This window comes from Cyprinodon tularosa, unplaced genomic scaffold, assembly GCF_016077235.1.
Source record: "Cyprinodon tularosa strain WSP-4 unplaced genomic scaffold, ASM1607723v1 ctg92, whole genome shotgun sequence".
In the NCBI taxonomy this organism is placed as follows: Eukaryota; Metazoa; Chordata; class Actinopteri; order Cyprinodontiformes; family Cyprinodontidae; genus Cyprinodon; species Cyprinodon tularosa.
This window is the reverse complement of record NW_024039696.1, coordinates 2,312,546-2,334,059: the sequence shown is the minus strand read 5'-3', so window position 1 is coordinate 2,334,059 and position 21,514 is coordinate 2,312,546. Positions and strand designations below refer to the sequence as shown.

The 21,514-nt window shown below is 36.5% G+C and overlaps 1 protein-coding gene across 1 annotated transcript in view; it reads left to right on the top strand.

Annotated features, from left to right (window-relative positions):
• Positions 1–21,514, top strand: part of LOC119776264 (troponin T, cardiac muscle isoforms-like) — a 38,566-nt gene that overhangs the window by 10,002 nt on the left and 7,050 nt on the right. Inside the window, exons 5-6 of the mRNA XM_038274578.1 lie at positions 11,407–11,427; positions 12,221–12,241. Coding sequence (XP_038130506.1) covers positions 11,407–11,427; positions 12,221–12,241 — 42 coding nt within the window. The remainder of the gene's footprint in view (positions 1–11,406; positions 11,428–12,220; positions 12,242–21,514) is intronic.

Below are 21,514 nucleotides of genomic sequence, written 5' to 3'. Positions count from 1 at the left end.
AATCATCCTGTAAAAAGTCTTAAACACAAATATTATAACACCAGGTTGAAAAAAATAATAAAAAGACATTATTAACCAATAGTTCTAATATTGTTCAGTATTGAGTGAACCTTTTTAAAAACTCCAAATTATACACACAACCGTATTTTCATGAATAGCCCACTGTTATCTAATGGCTACCTATACCCCCTGTATGTGAAAACCCAAAAACCGTATCATGTGGTCATGTAATATGCGAAATGGGCTGCACACGAAGATACGTCCTACAAGAAACAATCATTCATTAGAGTTTCAACATGTCCACATTAACAGTGTAAAAAGCAACTGTTACGCAGAAAAACATCCATATTTTCCTCATTTTGTTCTCTACAATCAGTGAGGTGTTCCATCCTGTCAGGAAACCTAGAAATTTAAGTGATTTGTCCAATGTTACAGAATTATAACTAAATCAAATAGGATCATTCCAGTGCTCAGCCTGGAACTGATTGCCACACTTTTCACCCGCCGCTGAGAAAGTAAAAACATCTGTAAATCTTTATTTTGTACTTTTCTTTTCAACACAAAACACAGTCCTAAAGCAATTCACATCAAAATCCAAGAATCCTGAAAGCGTGAGCTGAAATAGCACAGAACAGAAAGCACTCCCAAAATTGCAAATAAGGGGGGTCAATCAGCTCCCCCGCTGTGTGAAACAAACTTGCAACCAAAACGGAGAACAATACCCGCTGTCCCACAGAACACATTTTAACAACAGAAGTTAGTAATAAACATCCAGCAAAAATAATTAACAAAATTTCAGACACAATCTAGATACACAAATCAACTTCGCACATCCTCCAAGCACAATTTCGACACAGACAACGAATAGACAGCTGCGCGTGGAGGGACATAGGCTAACAGTATAACGGGGGAAGAACAGACACACAGCCACAAACATCAAAGAAACATACAAAACACAGAAACACAGACAACGTTGTAGTTCAGACAAGAAAAAGACAGAAAAAAAATAAAAGAAAACGTCAGGAGCCGGCTAAAAGAATGTATGACGCATCTTTTAATTGTCACAATTTCAATTTTTACAAATCCCTTTTATCTCATTTCAACTCTCAGTCCACTCTTTCAGAGCTGGGTCCAAGCTCGAGGCGAAAATCAGCCTCAAAGTAGTTTATCGACTCACTCAATCCGCGGCCCCAGTGACAAAAGTTTTTTTCTTTTTCAGCTGGGGAGAGCGATTGAAACCCGTATTATAAATAAATAATTTATTTTTAGTCCTTTATACTATAAGCAAACCCGCTTAAGGGTGCCAAAGAACAGGTGATCCAACCTGCTATTAGTCCTTTATTTTCCACGAGCATGATACAGCTCGGCTCCAATTAAACCTGCCATTAAGTCCCTTTTCCATGAGTGAATACAACTTGATCCAATTAACCAAATAATTATAAGTCCACTGGAGATGAGTCGAAATCTCCGGCTGATACAGCCAACACAACCAATACACAAATTTCCAAAATACTCTTTTTTAGAGGCCCAGGCATTGCTCCTCAGGGTAAAAAGAATAAACATTTTTTTAAAACCAGCTTAAGTCCAGAGTTTAACGTAAAGGCTCTCTAGTTTGAGAACTAGCACAGTTCCCTGTAATGTGTATTTTATTCAATTCCTTAAACAACTGACACTTTTAGAATGGGATTTTATCTACCTCTGCAGCATCTGAATTCTGTGAGGCCGCACACAGCAAATCAGAGCCCCGTTCCACGACACCACAGCGCTTCAGACAACTAAAAAAATAATCAAATACTGTCTTACCACACCTAAGCGTCGGGCCGAAACGGATCAATAATCAGGACCAAACAGGCCGCGCTCCAGACTCCAGAACCGGCACAAAGCTTCCGCAGCCCCCAATTGTAAAAGGAAAGAAAATATTATCATATTAATCTTTGGAAAAAGATTGGCTTCTGAATCTTCCCCTTCCCCAGGTCCACACGGGCCGAGCTGCGTTGGTAATAAAACCAACATTGCGTGTAGACGTCACATAATTACAGAGTATAATCCAATATAAGACAATGCATACACTTTAGAAATAAGACAATGCACAAACCTACACCAGAACAGCAGAACCAACAGAGACATACATTCCATTACCTGAACATATGGAGGAAAGAAAGCAAAGAGTACAGAGACACCTATGAAGTTGCATAGGGCAAATCTGATCTTTTTTCTTCTATTAGAAACTTTTCCTCTTGTATCTAATCCATTCACACAAAATGGCTGGCCCTCCGTTCCTCCAACCAAACACCATCTCTACACTGCTATGGCTCCCCTTAATTACTGCAAAACATCTGGGGACATTTGCTTCTTTGTTTTAACAAGAAAAGGCGAAATAGCTGTCCGGCATCTAGAAATTCCTAAAGTCATAAAACACAAGATAAGCTCTACACAGACAGCTTGTGGAATGGCTGGGGCCTCCATGTGCTTGAATACTTACCCCATAAGTATTATAAATCATTAACACAGCCTTGTTCAAAATTAAGAAATATGTTCAAGTGAGAGTGTTTACACATGCCATAAGATTAACTGTAATAAAGTCTAAAAAATAATCATTTTTCTTTAACACTAGCTAGCTAGTTCCTAACTAACTAGCAAATTAGCTACCTGAACAATGCTCAAACTAGCTAGTTAACTAAATAGAAAACTAGCTAGCTGAACAATGCTCATACTAGCTAGCTAGTCAACTAATTAGCAAACTAGCTAGCTGAATAATGCTCCATCTAGCTAGCTAGTTCCTAACTAATTAGGAAACTAGCTAGCTGAACAATGGTCAAACTAGCTAGCTAGTCCCTAACTAGCTAGGAAGCTAGCAAGCTGAACAATGCTCAAACTAGCTAGCTAGTTCCTAACTATCATACTAGCTAGTTGAAAAATGCTCATACTACTTAGCTAGTTAACCAACTGGAAATCCTGCTAGTTTTACAATGCTGAAACCCAAAATAAAAAACATTTGTTATTTGGGTTTTGCTGATTTGGGTCGCAAGATTAACTTCTAGTGGGCCCTGGAATTAGAATATACTCTGGGCCCCATAAAAAGTTGTGTTTTTACTAGTTGTGTAAAACCAAAATTATTTGAACTCCGAGATCTAATGTTGAACATCCAATGAGAAAATGACACAGTGAATGAATGAAAAAATACATAAATGTTTTATTATATTTTCATTAGGATTTTCAGCAGCTTTCAAAGTTTGATCGCAGAGGCAGAAATCAATGAAGGTCCCAACAGAGTGGACATTTATTTTTCCATTTTCAAATAGAGAGTAAGAAACATGCTAAATAAGAGCAGGTTATGAAGTTTTTATTCTTTGCCATTAATGGCCACTACCACATTGTGTTAGGTTGCTTCAGAAAAAACAGAATAGTTTCCAGTTGTTAAAACTATTTTTAACGGAAATTCGCATTTCAAGTTTCTGATCATAAATCAGCTAAATTATTCTTATTAGATCATGAATATTTCGACACTGACTCCAGCATAACTGTTACGCCCACCAAGGACACAACATATTTGAGGACACGAGACAAAAAATGAGGGTTCAAAAAAAGATATTTTATTAATAAATTCTCTCCGTTTTAGTTGTTCTTGGTTCGGCTTCTTCAGATGTTCTGAGAAGAGAAAAATAGTTAACGGCCCTCAAATCCCGTGCCCCAAAAAAATAAAAAAAGAAACCCAAAGTAACAACAGAAAGTTGGACCTGGCAAGCCGATCAAACAGAATAAAACGGTACAGCAGGGGGCCAACCCTATACAGGGCCGTCGAAGCCCCTACTGGTACCGGACTAAAGGCAAAAAAATAACCTAAGCGAAAGAAAAATCGAAAACAGGACTACCGGTCCCGCCAGGCCAAAAACCTCAAGAAAAAAGTAAGAAAAGGTAACAAAAATACCACATGGCAGGCTGGAACGTCCGCTGCAGGCCGCAGCGACAAGACAAGTGCGCACCGCGCACGATGGAGCAAATGAAGCAGGTGGGAAGTGGCGTCCAAACGAGGTTGGAAAGGAACGCGCTAACGTGCTGAAGGCCAGCCTATTTATAGGCGGACGACAGCACCACAAATTAACATAATTAACTTGCTAAAAGAATCCCAAAATATATTAACAAAAGATCCTTCAACTAAAGTTTATAAGAAACAAAGAAAAGAAATGGACAAAAAATCATAATGTGCCCGAAGCACATAACACCCCCACCCAAAGACTCTGAATGGGGTCTGAAGTAAAAAAAAACCCCAACCCATTCAGAGAAAAAAACAAACGGGACTAGAGACGCGAGAGTGCGTCGGCCACTATGTTGTCTTTACCACGAACATGCTGTTTTAGAGATGTTAAAGGATTGGAGTCGCAAAGACCACTTCATCAAGCGGCGGTTTTTATTCCGCATGCGAGCCAGAAAAACTAACGGATTATGGTCCGTAAAAACAAACCCACAGATCCGCTAGAACCTCCAACATACACCTCAAAATGTTCCAAAGCAAGGATCAACGCTAATGCCTCCTTCTCAATGGTGGAATACCATCTCTGATACTTATCCAGTTTCTTAGAAAAATAAGAAACCGGATGTTCCACCCCATCAGTACCATCCTGGAGCAGGACAGCTCCGACACCAGAATCACAAGCGTCCACAGCCAACTTAAATGGTACATCAAAACGAGGAGCAGACAACACAGGAGCATTAACCAGCAAATGCTTAGTTTGCTCAAAAGCAGATTGAACCGATCAGACCAAATAAAAGCCACTTTAGGGCTAAGTGGGCCTGTCAAGGGGGCACCCACAGGGGAAAAGTTTTTACAAAACCCCCCCCTGTAGTACCCCAACCACGCCAGATAGCGGCTTTACCCTCAGTCGGTGGTGGGCATTTGGGACAAAAAAATTTTAGCTCTACTTTAGATTCAACGGGGCGCCCCTTTGCCCCCCCCGCCCCTTTTTTTCCAAGATAGGCCCCCGTCGCGTGGCCCGAAATTGGAAATTTAAAAGAAAAACCCGTCAAATTTTAGCCTCACTCGAGGTAAAAACATTTTTTTAAATGGCCCAACGTCCCTCACCCGGGTTTAGAAAGAACAAATAAACCCACGTATCCAAAAAAAGGGCCTCCCAGAATGAAAACCCGACCAAAAAAAACCCAACATTCCAATTAATTTTGTTTGGAAACGTCGCTGGGGCTTTTCCATCCCAAAACCATCACGGTGAAACTGAAGGAAACATCGGGGTGGTGAAAAAGGCGGAAATTTCCCGGGGCCCCTCCCCTTTAAAGGGCCCCTCCAGTACCCCCTTTAGAAAATTCCACTTCGTAACGAACGGGGCCCCCCAAGCCCCCCAAACATGGCCCCACACAATCCCCCCATACGAGGGAGGGGGAAATAGCAAATTCCCGGCCTAGTCCCCCCATTTCCTTCCTGAAGTCCGTAAAAAAAACGGTCCCCCCCCCCATTGGCTTTAACTTTTCAGGGGGACATGGTAAAACCCCGCACTACTGCGGGAAAACAGAAAGGGCCCATTTTCCCCCATGTACTCCCCCTGCGTCTGCAAACGGCGCCTTTGTCGGGGTTCACTCTGTAGGGTGTTGTTTTTTGGGCCTGGAATCCCAAACGTCAATGTATGGCTGGCCCCCCCCAAAAGTCTAAAGGGGGAATATTTCAAACAAGCCCCTATGAGACTGGATCAAATGAACCACATCACCCTTTGCTTGGAAAAACAAGGTGGGGGACAACCCAAGAGAGGCAAGTTCCCCAAAACCCGTTTAAATTTTGGAACCCCCCCTTCAAAACCCCCCCGGGGGAAAAAACGTCATCTTCGGGTTTCAGCCCCGGGACACCCCCCGTGCATCTGCAGCTGCCCCGCCCTTTGGCATCTGTCACGGGGGAAACACAACTGATAGTTTTTATGCAGACCCAAGGGCAGTTCGACGAAACGGCTTCAGCATGTTCACATGACTTTAACCCGTAAAGTCCCCTTTCCGATCAGGAGAAATAGATCAGATAATCACGATTCCCAAAAACCTTTCTGGGTTTGAAAGGAAGGCCCCACATGGGCCGCGTTTGAAAAGGGGGGAACCGGGAAACCCGGGAAGAAACCCTAAATTTTCTCCCCAGGCTTAAAAAAAAAACCCAAAACCCCCTTTCCTGTCAACAAGGACTTCATTTTAGCCTGTGCATTTTTAAAGATTCTCTTTTGAAATTCACACGGCACGATTCAATTCACCCGGGGAAATTTCCCAAACATTTCTAACAAATTCAGGTTTAGATTTGTCACCCAACCATTTCCCCTTTTTTCAAAAACCCTTTAAAAGGGGCCGGCGAACTTGTGAGCAAAAACCAAGTCCGAGGGCAAAACCCCCAAAGGAGATTCCTAAACCCAACCCCCGAATAGCAAACTTTTGAAAATGTACCCTTCACCCCAGTCTTTTTAAAACCCCAAACAGTGGGTTTGCGAAGAAATTTTTTTTAAAAGTTTGATGGAAACCTCGAGTGCGCCCTGACCTCTGGGTGAAAAACCCGCGGGAAAGGGGGAAACAGTGCTTTATGTCCAATTGACAAAAAACCTGTGAAAAAAATCTAGACAAAAAATTGGGCCCATTTTCGGGCTGCAAAAAACCCGGGGGTAAAAAAAACAATGAAAAAAACTTTTTTCCCAATGCTTTAACCACTACGGGGTAGTTATTTTTCGCCCCGGAAAAAAAAACCTCGGGAAAACGAGTAGGGGGGGGCACATCACCGTTACAAAATTTATTCCCCGTTTTGGTTTCCCGAGGCAACGGCCCACCCAGTAAAAACCAATACTCTCTCAAAGGGTTTCAGTGATGGCGGGTTTGGGATAAAAAAGGGCGGAAAAATTCCTTTTCTGTTTTGGGCTTTCCAGACACTTGAAAAAGTGACACGAATTACAAACCCGCACGACATCGCTCTTCAATCCGGGCCAAAAGAAATGACCAAAATGCGACCCATGGGTTTTTTCTGATCCCCAAGGGGGCCCCGCAAGGGTTTACCCATGTGCCAACCCCCAAAAATTTTAAAACAAAGGGGAGATGGAACAAAAAATTGCTTCCCACACCCCACTCTTCAACAGGAGACACATTCAAAGGGGCCCCTTTTACCCTCAAAAGGGCCCAAATCCCCCCAAAAAATACCCATTTTAAAAAGGGGTCGGGGCTTATCTTTAAAAGCACGCCGAACAATAAACCCCCCAAACCTTATCATTTTTCCTGGAGCTCAAATTCAACTGTTTCCTAACCTGTTTAGGTATTCACACCCAAACATGCCCATCCCCCACATTTCGCTTCAATGGAAAAGGGTTCGGATTCGGGCTTTAAACCCAAAAAACTTCCCCCAAAGTCAAACTCATCTTTCCTCTCGGCTTATAAATTTTTAAAGTGCTGCACCTTTAACTGGCCATGACGTGAAAACACCGGGGAATTTCGGGCGAGCGCATTTTGGACAGTCGCTCAACACCGGAACGGGTTTGTTTTTTCCCCCGGGGTAACCAAAAATCGACCCACCCCAAAATCGTTCCCCAGGGATCATGGAGCCCCCCCCCGCTTTTGGGAAAAAACTAGGACGCACCCCCCCCCAACAGCGTAAACCAACCACACTCAGATGGTTTAACGATTTTATGCAGAGGAAACGCAGATTTCTTGCATGCCAAAACCCACGCACGGGAACCCCAGAGCCAATCCAGTTTTCTTTTATTCAAGGGCCCCAAATTCCCCCCATAATAAAAGATTAAAGGGGGAAACAGTGCCCTCTTTAATATTTTTACGGGATCTTTTAAACAGTTAAGAAAAAAGAAACAAATCCTTTCCATAATAAAAAAGGTTTTAAAAACAGCATACTCGCAAGGCTGTGTTTGGAAAGGGGGGATGAAACACGCCTTTCACAGTTTTAATTAGGCGAGGGGCTTTTTCTTTTTTCGGGAAAAACCGGGGCCCAAATTGGTTTAAAACGTTTCCCACCTTTTCTACATAAAAACACGTCCCTTTTTTTTTTTAAATTTCCCCAACCCTGTTTCCGATTTGCCCCCCCACGCCACCAAAGGCAGCAGATACTTTCTTTTTCAACAAGCGGGGCCCAGTTTTGGCCCCCCCTTTTCCCTTTATTTTAAAGGAGTGGTAAAAAACTTACTAAAAAAGATGTGAGGTTTCAAAATTATTTTTGTGGTTTTTTAAATGTACTTCATCAACGGCACCGCAGTTTCCCGAAAATTTGAGACTTTATTTTAAATTCAAGTAGGGGGAACTTTTCCAGGCCCCAAAAATTTATTTTTAAAGCCCTTCCAACAAAATAATTTGTTTGGTCCCGGAAAAAATCGGCAACCTTCTTAGAAGCGAAACCAAGGGACAAAAAGAAAAATTTTCCCTTATCCCCAAACAAAATCCACATAATTTTTTTTTTGTAGCTTTTTTTTAACTTACAAAAAATTTTTCCTGACGAAAAAACCTCGGGTTACTAGTTCATAAACCCTCAAAACCCCTTTTTAATTTTTTTAAAAATAAAGGCTATCAGCCACAGAAAAGACGGAAATCCCGCCTCCTGCTTTTTCCCACTTAATGCACCCCTGTAACAACAAAGTCCCACCCCCCAATTTTTGGGGGCCAAATTAATGTGGGTGCCCCCTCTTTCAAAAAAAGTAAAGAAATTTTTTATAAAACATCCGCCCCATTAAATGGGGGAAACCCCGGGGCGAACATTTCTACTAAACGTCAAAATCAGTCGTTTTGGGGTTTTGTGGGGACTCAGCCCCAAGCCGAGTTTCCTTAAAACGCATTTCCCGGCTTGATTTTTTAATCATCGCTGTTCAAAAAGCGTTCCTTTTTTCTCAAAGAAGCCGCCCCAATTCAACTTAAATTTCCCTTTCAAAGCCCGGGTCACCCTTTCAACGAAGCCTTCGATGGCGACCCCAACGGGACTTTTGGAAAAAAACTTTTAAGCGGGAAAAATTCCTACTGCCCCAGCGCTTCTAACAACTCAGCTTCAACTGTTCCCCCTCTTAACGCGTTTATTACGGTAACCTTGAAATGCTCGGCTATTAACAGAACTGTTTATTTTTGCAGTTAGCAAAGTATCCAACGTGGGCCCCCGGGAAAAAACTCATCCAGGGCAAAATCCCCCGTCTACCCCTGGAATCAAAGCCCACCAAATCAGGAACAAAACCCCTGCAAAAATGAAGCTACAAACACCACCAGAAACCCAAATTTTTCACTTATCCCGCGCAACGCGCGTCATTTCGCAAAAAAAACAAAACAAACCCAGCAAACCCCCAACAAACAAGAAACCCCAAACCCTTTGGGAAAAGACCTGTCTCTAAAAGGGACACTTTGTTTTAAACAAAACCCCCCAAAAAAAATGTTACGCCCCCCCAAGGACACAAAATTTTGAGGAAAACCCCGGCCCAAAAAAAGAGGGTTTAAAAAAAGATATTTTTTAAAAAATTCTCTCCGTTTTAGTTGTTCTTGGTTGGCTTCTTCGATGTTTTTGAGAAAAGAAAAAAAGTTAACGGCCCCCAAATCCCTTTCCCTAAAAAAATAAAAAAAGAAACCCCCAAAATAACAACAAAAAAATTTTGGAAACCGGCAAGCCCAAAACAAAACAGAATAAAAAGGTTTTCAGCAGGGGGGAAAAACCCTTTTACAGGGCCGCGAAACCCCCCTACTGGGACCCGGGCTAAAGGCCAAAAAAAAAACCTAAGCGAAAGAAAAAAAAGAAACGGGGTAACCGGGCCCCCCAGGCCCAAAAAAAAAAAACCCCAAAAAAAAAGAAAAAAAAACAAAAAACCACCGGGGTGGAAAAGTCCGTGCAGGCCCAGGACAAGCAAATGCGGGACCCCCCCAATTTTGGGGCCCCAAAGAAAGCAAAGGGGGGGAAGTTTGGGTCCAAAAAGGTTGGAAAGGGAAAGCGCTAACGTTGTGAAGGCCAAACCTATTTTATAGGCGGACGACAGCCAAAACCCCCAAAAATTAACAAAAATTAACTTGGGTAAAAGAATCCCAAAATATATTAACAAAAGATCCTTCAACTAAAGTTTATAAGAAACAAAGAAAAGAAATGGACAAAAAATCATAATGTGCCCGAAGCACATAACAATAACTTGTAAAGTAAAAATAAATATATATATATATATTTTTTTATATTTTATATTTTTTATATATATATATATATATATATTTAAAATCTGAAACCTTTTAACGTAAAATGGAAAAACCGAAAATCTATTTTATATTTTTATTTATTTAGTTACGCTGTGCTTGACAAGGCTGCAGTTTTTTAAAAAAAAATTTCAAGGTTAAAAAGTCATGAAGATAATGACCAAAATATAATCACTCTGCTGGTTTATTAAAGCTTACTACTTTATTTTGCAGTGTAAAAAAGGGGGTACTCGTAGGTTTTACATAGAGGTGGCAGTATCATGATAAGGGCCTGTTTCTACATAATACTAAATAAATACTTTGCTAGTATTTATAGTTGTTTTTAAGCCAGTTTTTAGAAAAGATTTTCATGAGAAATGATGAGTTGCTAATTAAATTGAGTAGAGCACTATTTTAAGATAAGAAAGGCTTATGTCTATTTATTTTGCATGGTGGGTGAGCTATCATGATTTGAGCCTGTTAAACTACACTGGAACAGTTTGGCTTTTTTTAGAAAAATGGTGAATAAACAGCAGTGTCTTTGTAGTTCCACAAGCCTTAAAACTTTGATTATAGATGTGTCCTAGTTTAAGGAAAGTAACAGACTATGACAACCTAATACCAATTTATTCTGCATGGTAGTATTTTTGCTGTCATGATTTAGGTGTATCTGGGTAAATATTTGTTTTATTCTTGAAACCTGAATTTCATAGTTTGACATTTTATTGTTTTTCATGCCTTTTTTTGTTAAAACCCTTCTCTACTGATTCAAGATGTTGCCTTTGTGAGCCACCTTTAACAATAATTTGTTGTCTATTTCATGCCGCCTTCTTGGATTACCTTAAAAAGAGCCTGCACAGGAAGGTCTCTATCTCTCTTTTTTTATTTTGTACAGACTTGCAGTGTCTTTCTGTTTGTCACATACAATGATTACAAATCTTCTTTTTTGTGTGTTATAGAGGAATTTACTTACAATATAAATATCTTATTCCCCTCTCTGCTTTACATGTATTCTTGTAACACACTCTAATGAAAGAGCTGCCTCCTTTATCTGAAAAATAAGACTTTATGCGTTAAAACCCTGGTGTGACATGGCATGCAGAATGATTTCAGGCTTTTCGTTTCACCCTCTGACATGCAAGAAAGGTTTTAGCATCTGAATATATAAAGTAAATATCAGCCCTCGGTAATAAAAGGAAACCCATTTGCATTCTGCCTGTTGATGTTCTAACATTTTCCTGTCCTTTCCTGTAGAGACTCCAGCTACAGAAGAAGGTAGGGTTACAATATCATTAATGACATGTTTAATATTAATGTAGGTTATCTAAAAATGTGGCTGTTCTTTAAAAAAAAAAAGTCACATTGATTTGTTTTCAGAAATAACCTTTTGCTGTTGAAGCAATCATCTGCTGATTTACTGGTTTAACGTTATGCATACTCTGGCTAGTTCAAGTAAGTCACCTTCCCAGATGGGGGAATGAGCTGCCAGTGTGGGTCCTTAGGCCAGACCCTTCACGCTAATGCCTGCTTTGGGGAGTGGCTAGTGGTTAGGGCATTGTGCGTGTAATCCTGAGTCCCACTCCCACAGACTGCCACTCTGGGTCCCTGAGCAAAGACCCTTAACCCCCACACTGCTCCCTGTGCGCCACACAATGACAGCACACTGCTTCTCAAGGGGATAGGTTCCATGCAAGAATTAATTTTGTTACTCTGTACTTGTGTGTACTGTGTGACCGTGTGACAGTGTAATTAGAGTACAAAGATGGAGACAAAAAAGATTAGTGATTATTAATAATGTTTGATATACGGGCAATAATTTTAATATGTCTGATTTGCATAGATATAAGAGTATAGGCAGTATAGGACAAAAGGTATTAGGGCATAGATGCTATAAAAATATAAATTCAAATATTGTGAGAAAACCCTGAAAATACTTTGTATAATTATTTATTGGCAATGGTGAACAAACATGGTTCTTCCAAAAGATTTTGAATTTTTTTTTTATTTTAAAATCTATTTAAATTTAAGACTTTGCTAATGTAACATTTTCCTCTGTCCTTTCCTTTAGAGGCTCCAGCTGTAGATGAAGGTACGTATCAGAAATTTTATTATGAACGCTGCGCCAAATTATGCTGAAGATGATGTAGGCTTTATCGAACATCATGCATTAAGGACTAGACAGTTTTTTTGCAGTAGAAGGAAGATTATTATTGATGAGAGCTAAGCAGTGTTTTGGATATAGCACAGGAAGCAAAAGATTAGAAAGTAAAGAGAAAAAAAATATGGTTCATAATTAAATAAGTGAATTGCTTTTATATCATTGCCTAAAATGACACATGCTCAAGTATGTGTCATTTTAGGCATTAATTGAGGTCCTACTATACTATAACAAATGTAAGCCAATCTTTGAGGTCATACAATACTATGAATAGTTTTAGCCAATTTAGATGTCATATTACTATATGTGTTATCAGTCATTTTAGGCAATAATTGAGGTCATACTATACTATGACTTATTTTAGCCAATCATTAAGATCGTACTATACTATGACCTGTTTTAGCCAAATTTTAAGGTCATACTGTGTTATGACGATTCTTAGCCAAAGTTTGAGGTCATATTATACTATGACTCGTTTTAGCCAATTATTTAGGTCATACTATACTATGTGTAATTTTGGGCAATAATTGAGGTTATAGTATGACCTCGTTTGACGTCATACTATGGTATGACCTCAAAAATTGGGTAAAAAAAATTGGGTAAAACGAATCATAGTATATGAGGTTATACTTTACGATAACCTCAATTACTTTTTAGCCCATTTTTGAGGTCATATTGTACTATGACTCATTTTAGTCCATTTTTGAGGTCATATTATACTATAAGTTGTTTAGCCAATTTTTGAGGTCATACTATACTATGACTACTTTTATCGAAGTTTTGAGATCATACTATAATATGTGTCATTTAGGTATTAATTGAGGTCACTCTATACTATGACAACATTTTTGCAATTTTTTTAGGTCATACTATACTATGACTTGTTTTAGCCAATATTAGGGGTCATACTATACTATGTGTTATTTTAGGCAATAATTGAGGTCATACAGAACCATACTATAACTACTTTTTGCCCATTTTTGAGGTCATGCTATACTATGACTTGTTTTAGCCAAGTTTTGAGGTCATACTATATGTGTCATTTTAGGCAACAATTGCGGTCATACTATACTATGACTACTTTTAACCAATTTTTGAGGTCATACTATACTAAGACTACTTTTAGCCAATTTTTGAGGTAATACTATACTATGTGTCATTTTAGGAAATAAATAAGGTCATTCTATACTATCACTACTTTTAGCCAATTTTTGAGGTCATACTATACTATCACTACTTTTAGCCAATTTTTGAGGTAATACTATACTATGACTGTTTTTAGCTGATTATTAAGGTCAAAGAATACTATGACTACTTTCAGCGAAAGTTTGAGGTCATACTATACTATGTGTTATTTTAGGCAATAACTGAGGTCATACTATACTATGACTACTTTGAGTCAGTTTTTGAGGTCATACTCTATGTGTCATTTTAGGTAATCATTAAGGTCATACTATACTATGACAGTTTTTAGCCCATTTTTGACGTCATGCTATACTATGACTACTTTTAGCCCAGTTTTGAGGTCATACTATTCTATGTCTCATTTTAGGCAATAATTGCGGTCATACTATACTATGACAACTTTTAGCCCATGTTGAGGTCTTACTATACTATGATTCGTTTCTAGATCATACTATACTATGACTCTTTTTAGCCAATTGTTGAGGTCATACTATACTATGACTACTTTTAGTCCGTTTTTGAGGTCATACTATACTATGATTTGCTTCTAGATCATACTATACTATGACTCTTTTTAGCCCATTGTTGAGGTCATACTATACTATGACTACTTTTAGTCCGTTTTTGAGGTCATACTATACTATGATTCGTTTCTGGATCATACTATACTATGACTTCTTTTAGCCCATTTTTGAGGTCATGCTATACTATGACTTTTTTTAGCCAAGATTTGAGGTCATACTATACTATGTTTAATTTTAGGCAATAATTGAGGTCATACCATACTATCACTACTTTTAGCCCATTTTTGAGGTCATACTATACTAAGACTACTTTTAGCCAATTTTTGAGGTCATACTATACTATGACTGTTTTTAGCTGATTATTAAGGTCAAAGAATACTATGACTACTTTCAGCCAAAGTTTGAGGTCATACTATACTATTTCTCATTTTAGGTAATAATTAAGGTCATACTATACTATGACAGTTTTTAGCCCATTTTTGACGTCATGCTATACTATGACTTGTTTTAGCTCATCTTTGAGGTCATACTATACTATGACTACTTTTAGTCAGTTTTTGAGGTCATACTATTCTATGTGTCATTTTAGGCAATAATTGCGGTCATACTATACTATGACAACTTTTAGCCCATTGTTGAGGTCTTACTATACTATGATTCGTTTCTAGATCATACTATACTATGACTCTTTTTAGCCAATTGTTGAGGTCATACTATACTATGACCACTTTTAGTCCGTTTTTGAGGTCATACTATACTATGATTTGCTTCTAGATCATACTATACTATGACTCTTTTTAGCCCATTGTTGAGGTCATACTATACTATGACTACTTTTAGTCCGTTTTTGAGGTCATACTATACTATGATTCGTTTCTGGATCATACTATACTATGACTTGTTTTAGCTCATTTTTGAGGTCATACTATACTAGGACTACTTTTAGTCAGTTTTTGAGGTCATACTATTCTATGTGTCATTTTAGGCAATAATTGCAGTCATACTATACTATGACTACTTTTAGTCAGTTTTTGAGGTCATACTATTCTATGTGTCATTTTAGGCAATAATTGCGGTCATACTACTATGACTACTTTTAGCCCATTGTTGAGGTCTTACTATACTATGATTCGTTTCTAGATCATATTATACTTTGACTCATTTTAGCCATGTATTGAGGTCATACAATACTATGACTTTTTTTAGCCCATTTTTGAGGTCATGCTATACTATGACTTGTTTTAGCCAAGTTTTGAGGTCATTCTAGATCATACTATACTATGACTCTTTTTAGCCCATTGTTGAGGTCATACTATACTATGACTTTTTTTAGCCAAGTTTTGAGGTCATACTATTCAAAGACTACTTTTAGCCAATTTTTGAGGTAATACTATAGTATGATTCGTTTTGAGGTCATGCTATACTATGTTTAATTTTAGGCAATAATTGAGGTCATACCATACTATGACTACTTTTAGCCCATTTTTGAGGTCTTACTATACTATGATTCGTTTCTAGATCATACTATACTATGACTCTTTTTAGCCAATTGTTGAGGTCATACTATACTATGACTACTTTTAGTCCGTTTTTGAGGTCATACTATACTATGATTTGCTTCTAGATCATACTATACTATGACTCTTTTTAGCCCATTGTTGAGGTCATACTATACTATGACTACTTTTAGTCCGTTTTTGAGGTCATACTATACTATGATTCCTTTCTGGATCATACTATACTATGACTTCTTTTAGCCCATTTTTGAGGTCATGCTATACTATGACTTTGTTTAGCCAAGTTTTGAGGTCATACTATACTATGTTTAATTTTAGGCAATAATTGAGGTCATACCATACTATGACTACTTTTAGCCCATTTTTGAGGTCTTACTATACTATGATTCGTTTCTAGATCATACTATACTATGACTCTTTTTAGCCAATTGTTGAGGTCATACTATACTATGACTACTTTTAGTCCGTTTTTGAGGTCATACTATACTATGATTTGCTTCTAGATCATACTATACTATGACTCTTTTTAGCCCATTGTTGAGGTCATACTATACTATGACTACTTTTAGTCCGTTTTTGAGGTCATACTATACTATGATTCCTTTCTGGATCATACTATACTATGACTTCTTTTAGCCCATTTTTGAGGTCATGCTATACTATGACTTTGTTTAGCCAAGTTTTGAGGTCATACTATACTATGTTTAATTTTAGGCAATAATTGAGGTCATACCATACTATGACTACTTTTAGCCCATTTTTGAGGTCATACTATACTAAGACTACTTTAGCCAATTTTTGAGGTCATACTATACTATGACTACTTTTAGTCAGTTTTTGAGGTCATACTATTCTATGTGTCATTTTAGGCAATAATTGCGGTCATACTATACTATGACTACTTTTAGCCCATTGTTGAGGTCTTACTATACTATGATTCGTTTCTAGATCATATTATACTTTGACTCATTTTAGCCATGTATTGAGGTCATACAATACTATGACTTTTTTTAGCCCATTTGTGAGGTCATGCTATACTATGACTTGTTTTAGCCAAGTTTTGAGGTCATTCTAGATCATACTATACTATGACTCTTTTTAGCCCATTGTTGAGGTCATACTATAGTATGACTACTTTTAGTCCGTTTTTGAGGTCATACTATACTATGATTTGCTTCTAGATCATGCTATCTTATGACTCGTTTTAGCCCATTGTTGAGGTCATACTATACTATGACTTTTTTTAGCCAAGTTTTGAGGTCATACTATTCCAAGACTACTTTTAGCCAATTTTTGAGGTAATACTATACTATGATTCGTTTTGAGGTCATGCTATACTATGTTTAATTTTAGGCAATACTTGAGGTCATACCATACTATGACTACTTTTAGCCCATATTTGAGGTCATACTATTCTAAGACTACTTTTAGCCAATTTTTGAGGTAATACTATACTATGATTCGTTTTGAGGTCATGCTATACTATGACTTGTTTTAGCCAATAATTGAGGTCATGCTATACTATATGTCATTTTAGGTAATAATTAAGGTCATACCATACTATGACTACTTTTAGCCCATATTTGAGGTCATACTATTCTAAGACTACTTTTAGCCAATTTTTGAGGTAATACTATACTATGATTCGTTTTGAGGTCATGCTATACTATGACTTGTTTTAGCCAATATTTGGGGTCATACTATACTAGGACTACTTTTAGCCAATTTTTGAGGTAATACTATACTATGTGCCATTTTAGAAAATAATTAAGGTCATTCTATACTATCACTACTTTTAGGCAATTTTTGAGGTCATACTATACTGTGTGTCATTTTAGGTATTAATTAAGGTCATACTATACTATGACAGTTTTTAGCCCATTTTTGATGTCATGCTATACTATGACATGTTTTAGCTCATTTTTGAGGTCATACTATACTATGTGTCATTTTAGGTATTAATTGAGATTATATTATAATATGACTACTTTTAGCCAAGTTTTGAGGTCATACTATAGTATATGTCATTTTAGGCAATAATTGAGGTCATACTATACTATGACAACTTTTAGTCAGTTTTTGAGGTCATACTATACTATGACTACTTTTAGCCAAGTTTTGAGGTAATACTATAGCATATATCGTTTTAGGCAATAATTGAGGTCATGCTATACTATGACTACTTTTAGTCAGTTTTTGAGGTCATACTATACTATGTGTCATTTTAGGTAATAATTAAGGTCATACTATACTATGACTACTTTTAGCCCATTTTTGAGGTCATACTATACTATGACTTGTTTAAGCCAAGTTTTGAGGTCATACTATACTATGTGTCATTTTAGGTAATAATTAAGGTCATACCATACTATGACTACTTTTAGCCCATATTTGAGGTCATACTATTCTAAGACTACTTTTAGCCAATTTTTGAGGTAATACTATACTATGTGTCATTTTAGGTAATAATTAAGGACATACTATACTATGACTACTTTTAGCCCATGTTTGAGGTCATACTATACTATGACTTGTTTAAGCCAAGTTTTGAGGTCATACTATACTATGTGTCATTTTAGGTAATAATTAAGGTCATACCATACTATGACTACTTTTAGCCCATATTTGAGGTCATACTATTCTAAGACTACTTTTAGCCAATTTTTGAGGTAATACTATACTATGATTCGTTTTGAGGTCATGCTATACTATGACTTGTTTTAGCCAATATTTGGGGTCATACTATACTAGGACTACTTTTAGCCAATTTTTGAGGTAATACTATACTATGTGCCATTTTAGAAAATAATTAAGGTCATTCTATACTATCACTACTTTTAGGCAATTTTTGAGGTCATACTATACTGTGTGTCATTTTAGGTAATAATTAAGGTCATACTATACTATGACAGTTTTTAGCCCATTTTTGATGTCATGCTATACTATGACATGTTTTAGCTCATTTTTGAGGTCATACTATACTATGTGTCATTTTAGGTATTAATTGAGATTATATTATAATATGACTACTTTTAGCCAAGTTTTGAGGTCATACTATAGTATATGTCATTTTAGGCAATAATTGAGGTCATACTATACTATGACTACTTTTAGTGAGTTTTTGAGGTCATACTATACTATGTGTCATTTTAGGTAATAATTAAGGTCATACTATACTATGACTACTTTTAGCCCATTTTTGAGGTCATACAATACTATGACTACTTTTAAGTAATTTTTAAGGTCATATTATACTTTGACTCATTTTAGGCAATAATTGAGGTCATGCTATACTATGACTACTTTTAGTCAGTTTTTGAGGTCATACTATACTATGTGTCATTTTAGGTAATAATTAAGGTCATACTATACTATGACTACTTTTAGCCCATTTTTGAGGTCATACAATACTATGTGTCATTTTAGGTAATAATTAAGGTCATGCTATACTATGACTACTTTTAGCCCATTTTTGAGGTCATACTATACTAAGACAACTTTTAGTCAGTTTTTGAGGTCATACTATACTATGACAACATTTAGCCAATTTTTGAGGTAATACTATACTATGTGTCATTTTAGGTAATAATTAAGGTCATACTATACTATGACTACTTTTAGCCCATTTTTGAGGTCATACTATACTAAGACTACTTTTAGCCCATTTTTGAGGTCATACTATACTATGTGTCATTTGAGGTAATAATTAAGGTCATACTATACTATGACTACTTTTAGCCCATTTTTGAGGTAATACTATACTATGTGTCATTTTAGGTAATAATTAAGGTCATACTATACTATGACTACTTTTAGCCAATTGTTGAGGTCTTACTATACTATGATTCGTTTCTAGATCATACTATACTATGACTCTTTTTAGCCCATTTTTGAGGTCATACTATAATATGACTACTTTTAGTCCGTTTTTGAGGTCATACTATACTATGATTTGCTTCTAGATCATACTATCTTATGACTTTTTTTAGCCCATTGTTGAGGTCATACTATACTATGACTTTTTTTAGCGAAGTTTTGAGGTCATACTATTCTAAGACTACTTTTAGCCAATTTTTGAGGTAATACTATACTATGATTAGTTTTGAGGTCATGCTATACTATGTTTAATTTTAGGCAATAATTGAGGTCATACCATACTATGACTACTTTTAGCCCATTTTTGAGGTAATACTATACTATGATTCGTTTTGAGGTCATGCTATACTATGACTTGTTTTAGCCAATATTTGGGGTCATACTATACTATGACTACTTTTAGCCAATTTTTGAGGTCATACTATACTATGACTACTTTTAGCCAATTTTTTAGGTCATACTATACTATGTGTCATTTTAGAAAATAATTAAGGTCATTCTATACTATCACTACTTTCAGCCAAAGTTTGAGGTCATACTATACTATGTGTTATTTTAGGCAATAACTGAGGTCATACTATACTATGACTACTTTTAGTCAGTTTTTGAGGTAATACTATACTATGTGTCATTTTAGGTAATAATTAAGGTCATACTATACTATGACTACTTTTAGCCCATTGTTGAGGTCTTACTATACTATGATTCGTTTCTAGATCATACTATACTATGACTCTTTTTAGCCCATTGTTGAGGTCATACTATACTATGACTTCTTTTAGCCCATTTTTGAGGTCATACTATACTATGTTTAATTTTAGGCAATAATTGAGATCATACAATACTATGACTACTTTTAAGTAATTTTTAAGGTCATATTATACTTTGACTCATTTTAGCCATGTATTGAGGTCATACTATACTATGACTACTTTTAGCCCATTTTTGAGGTCATACTATACTATGTGTCATTTTAGGTATTAATTGAGATCATATTATAATATGACTACTTTTAGTCAATTTTTGAGGTAATACTTTACTATGTGTCATTTTAGGCAATAATTGAGGTCATACTATACTATGACTACTTTTAGTCAGTTTTTGAGGTAATACTTTACTATGTGTCATTTTAGGTAATAATTAAGGTCATACTATACTATGACTCCTTTTAGCCCATTTTTGAGGTCATACTATACTAAGACAACTTTTAGTCAGTTTTTGAGGTCATTCTATACTATCACTACTTTTAGCCAATTTTTGAGGTCATACTATACTATGACTGTTTTTAGCTGATTATTAAGGTCAAAGAATACTATGACTACTTTCAGCCAAAGTTTGAGGTCATACTATACTATGTGTCATTTTAGGTAATAATTAAGGTCATACTATACTATGACTACTTTTAGCCCATTTTAAGGTCATACTATACTATGTGTCATTTTAGGTAATAATTAAGGTCATACTATACTATGACTACGTTTAGCCCATTTTTGAGGTAATACTATACTATGTGTCATTTTAGAAAATAATTAAGGTCATTCTATACTATCACTACTTTTAGCCAATTTTTGAGGTCATACTATACTATGACTGTTTTTAGCTGATTATTAAGGGCAAAGAATACTATGACTACGTTTAGCCCATTTTTGAGGTAATACTATACTATGTGTCATTTTAGAAAATAATTAAGGTCATACTATTAGCCAAATTTTGAGGTAATACTATACTATGTGTCATTTTAGAAAATAATTAAGGTCATTCTATACTATCACTACTTTTAGCCAATTTTTGAGGTCATACTATACTATGACTGTTTTTAGCTGATTATTAAGGTCAAAGAATACTATGACTACTTTCAGCCAAAGTTTGAGGTCATACTATACTATTTCTCATTTTAGGTAATAATTAAGGTCATACTATACTATGACTACTTTTAGCCAATTTTTGAGGTAATACTATACTATGTGTCATTTTAGGTAATAATTAAGGTCATACTATACTATGACTACTTTTAGCCCATTTTTGAGGTCATTACTATTTACTTGACTTCTTTTAGCCAAGTTTTGATGGTAATCACTTATAGGCTTATATCGTTTTTAGGC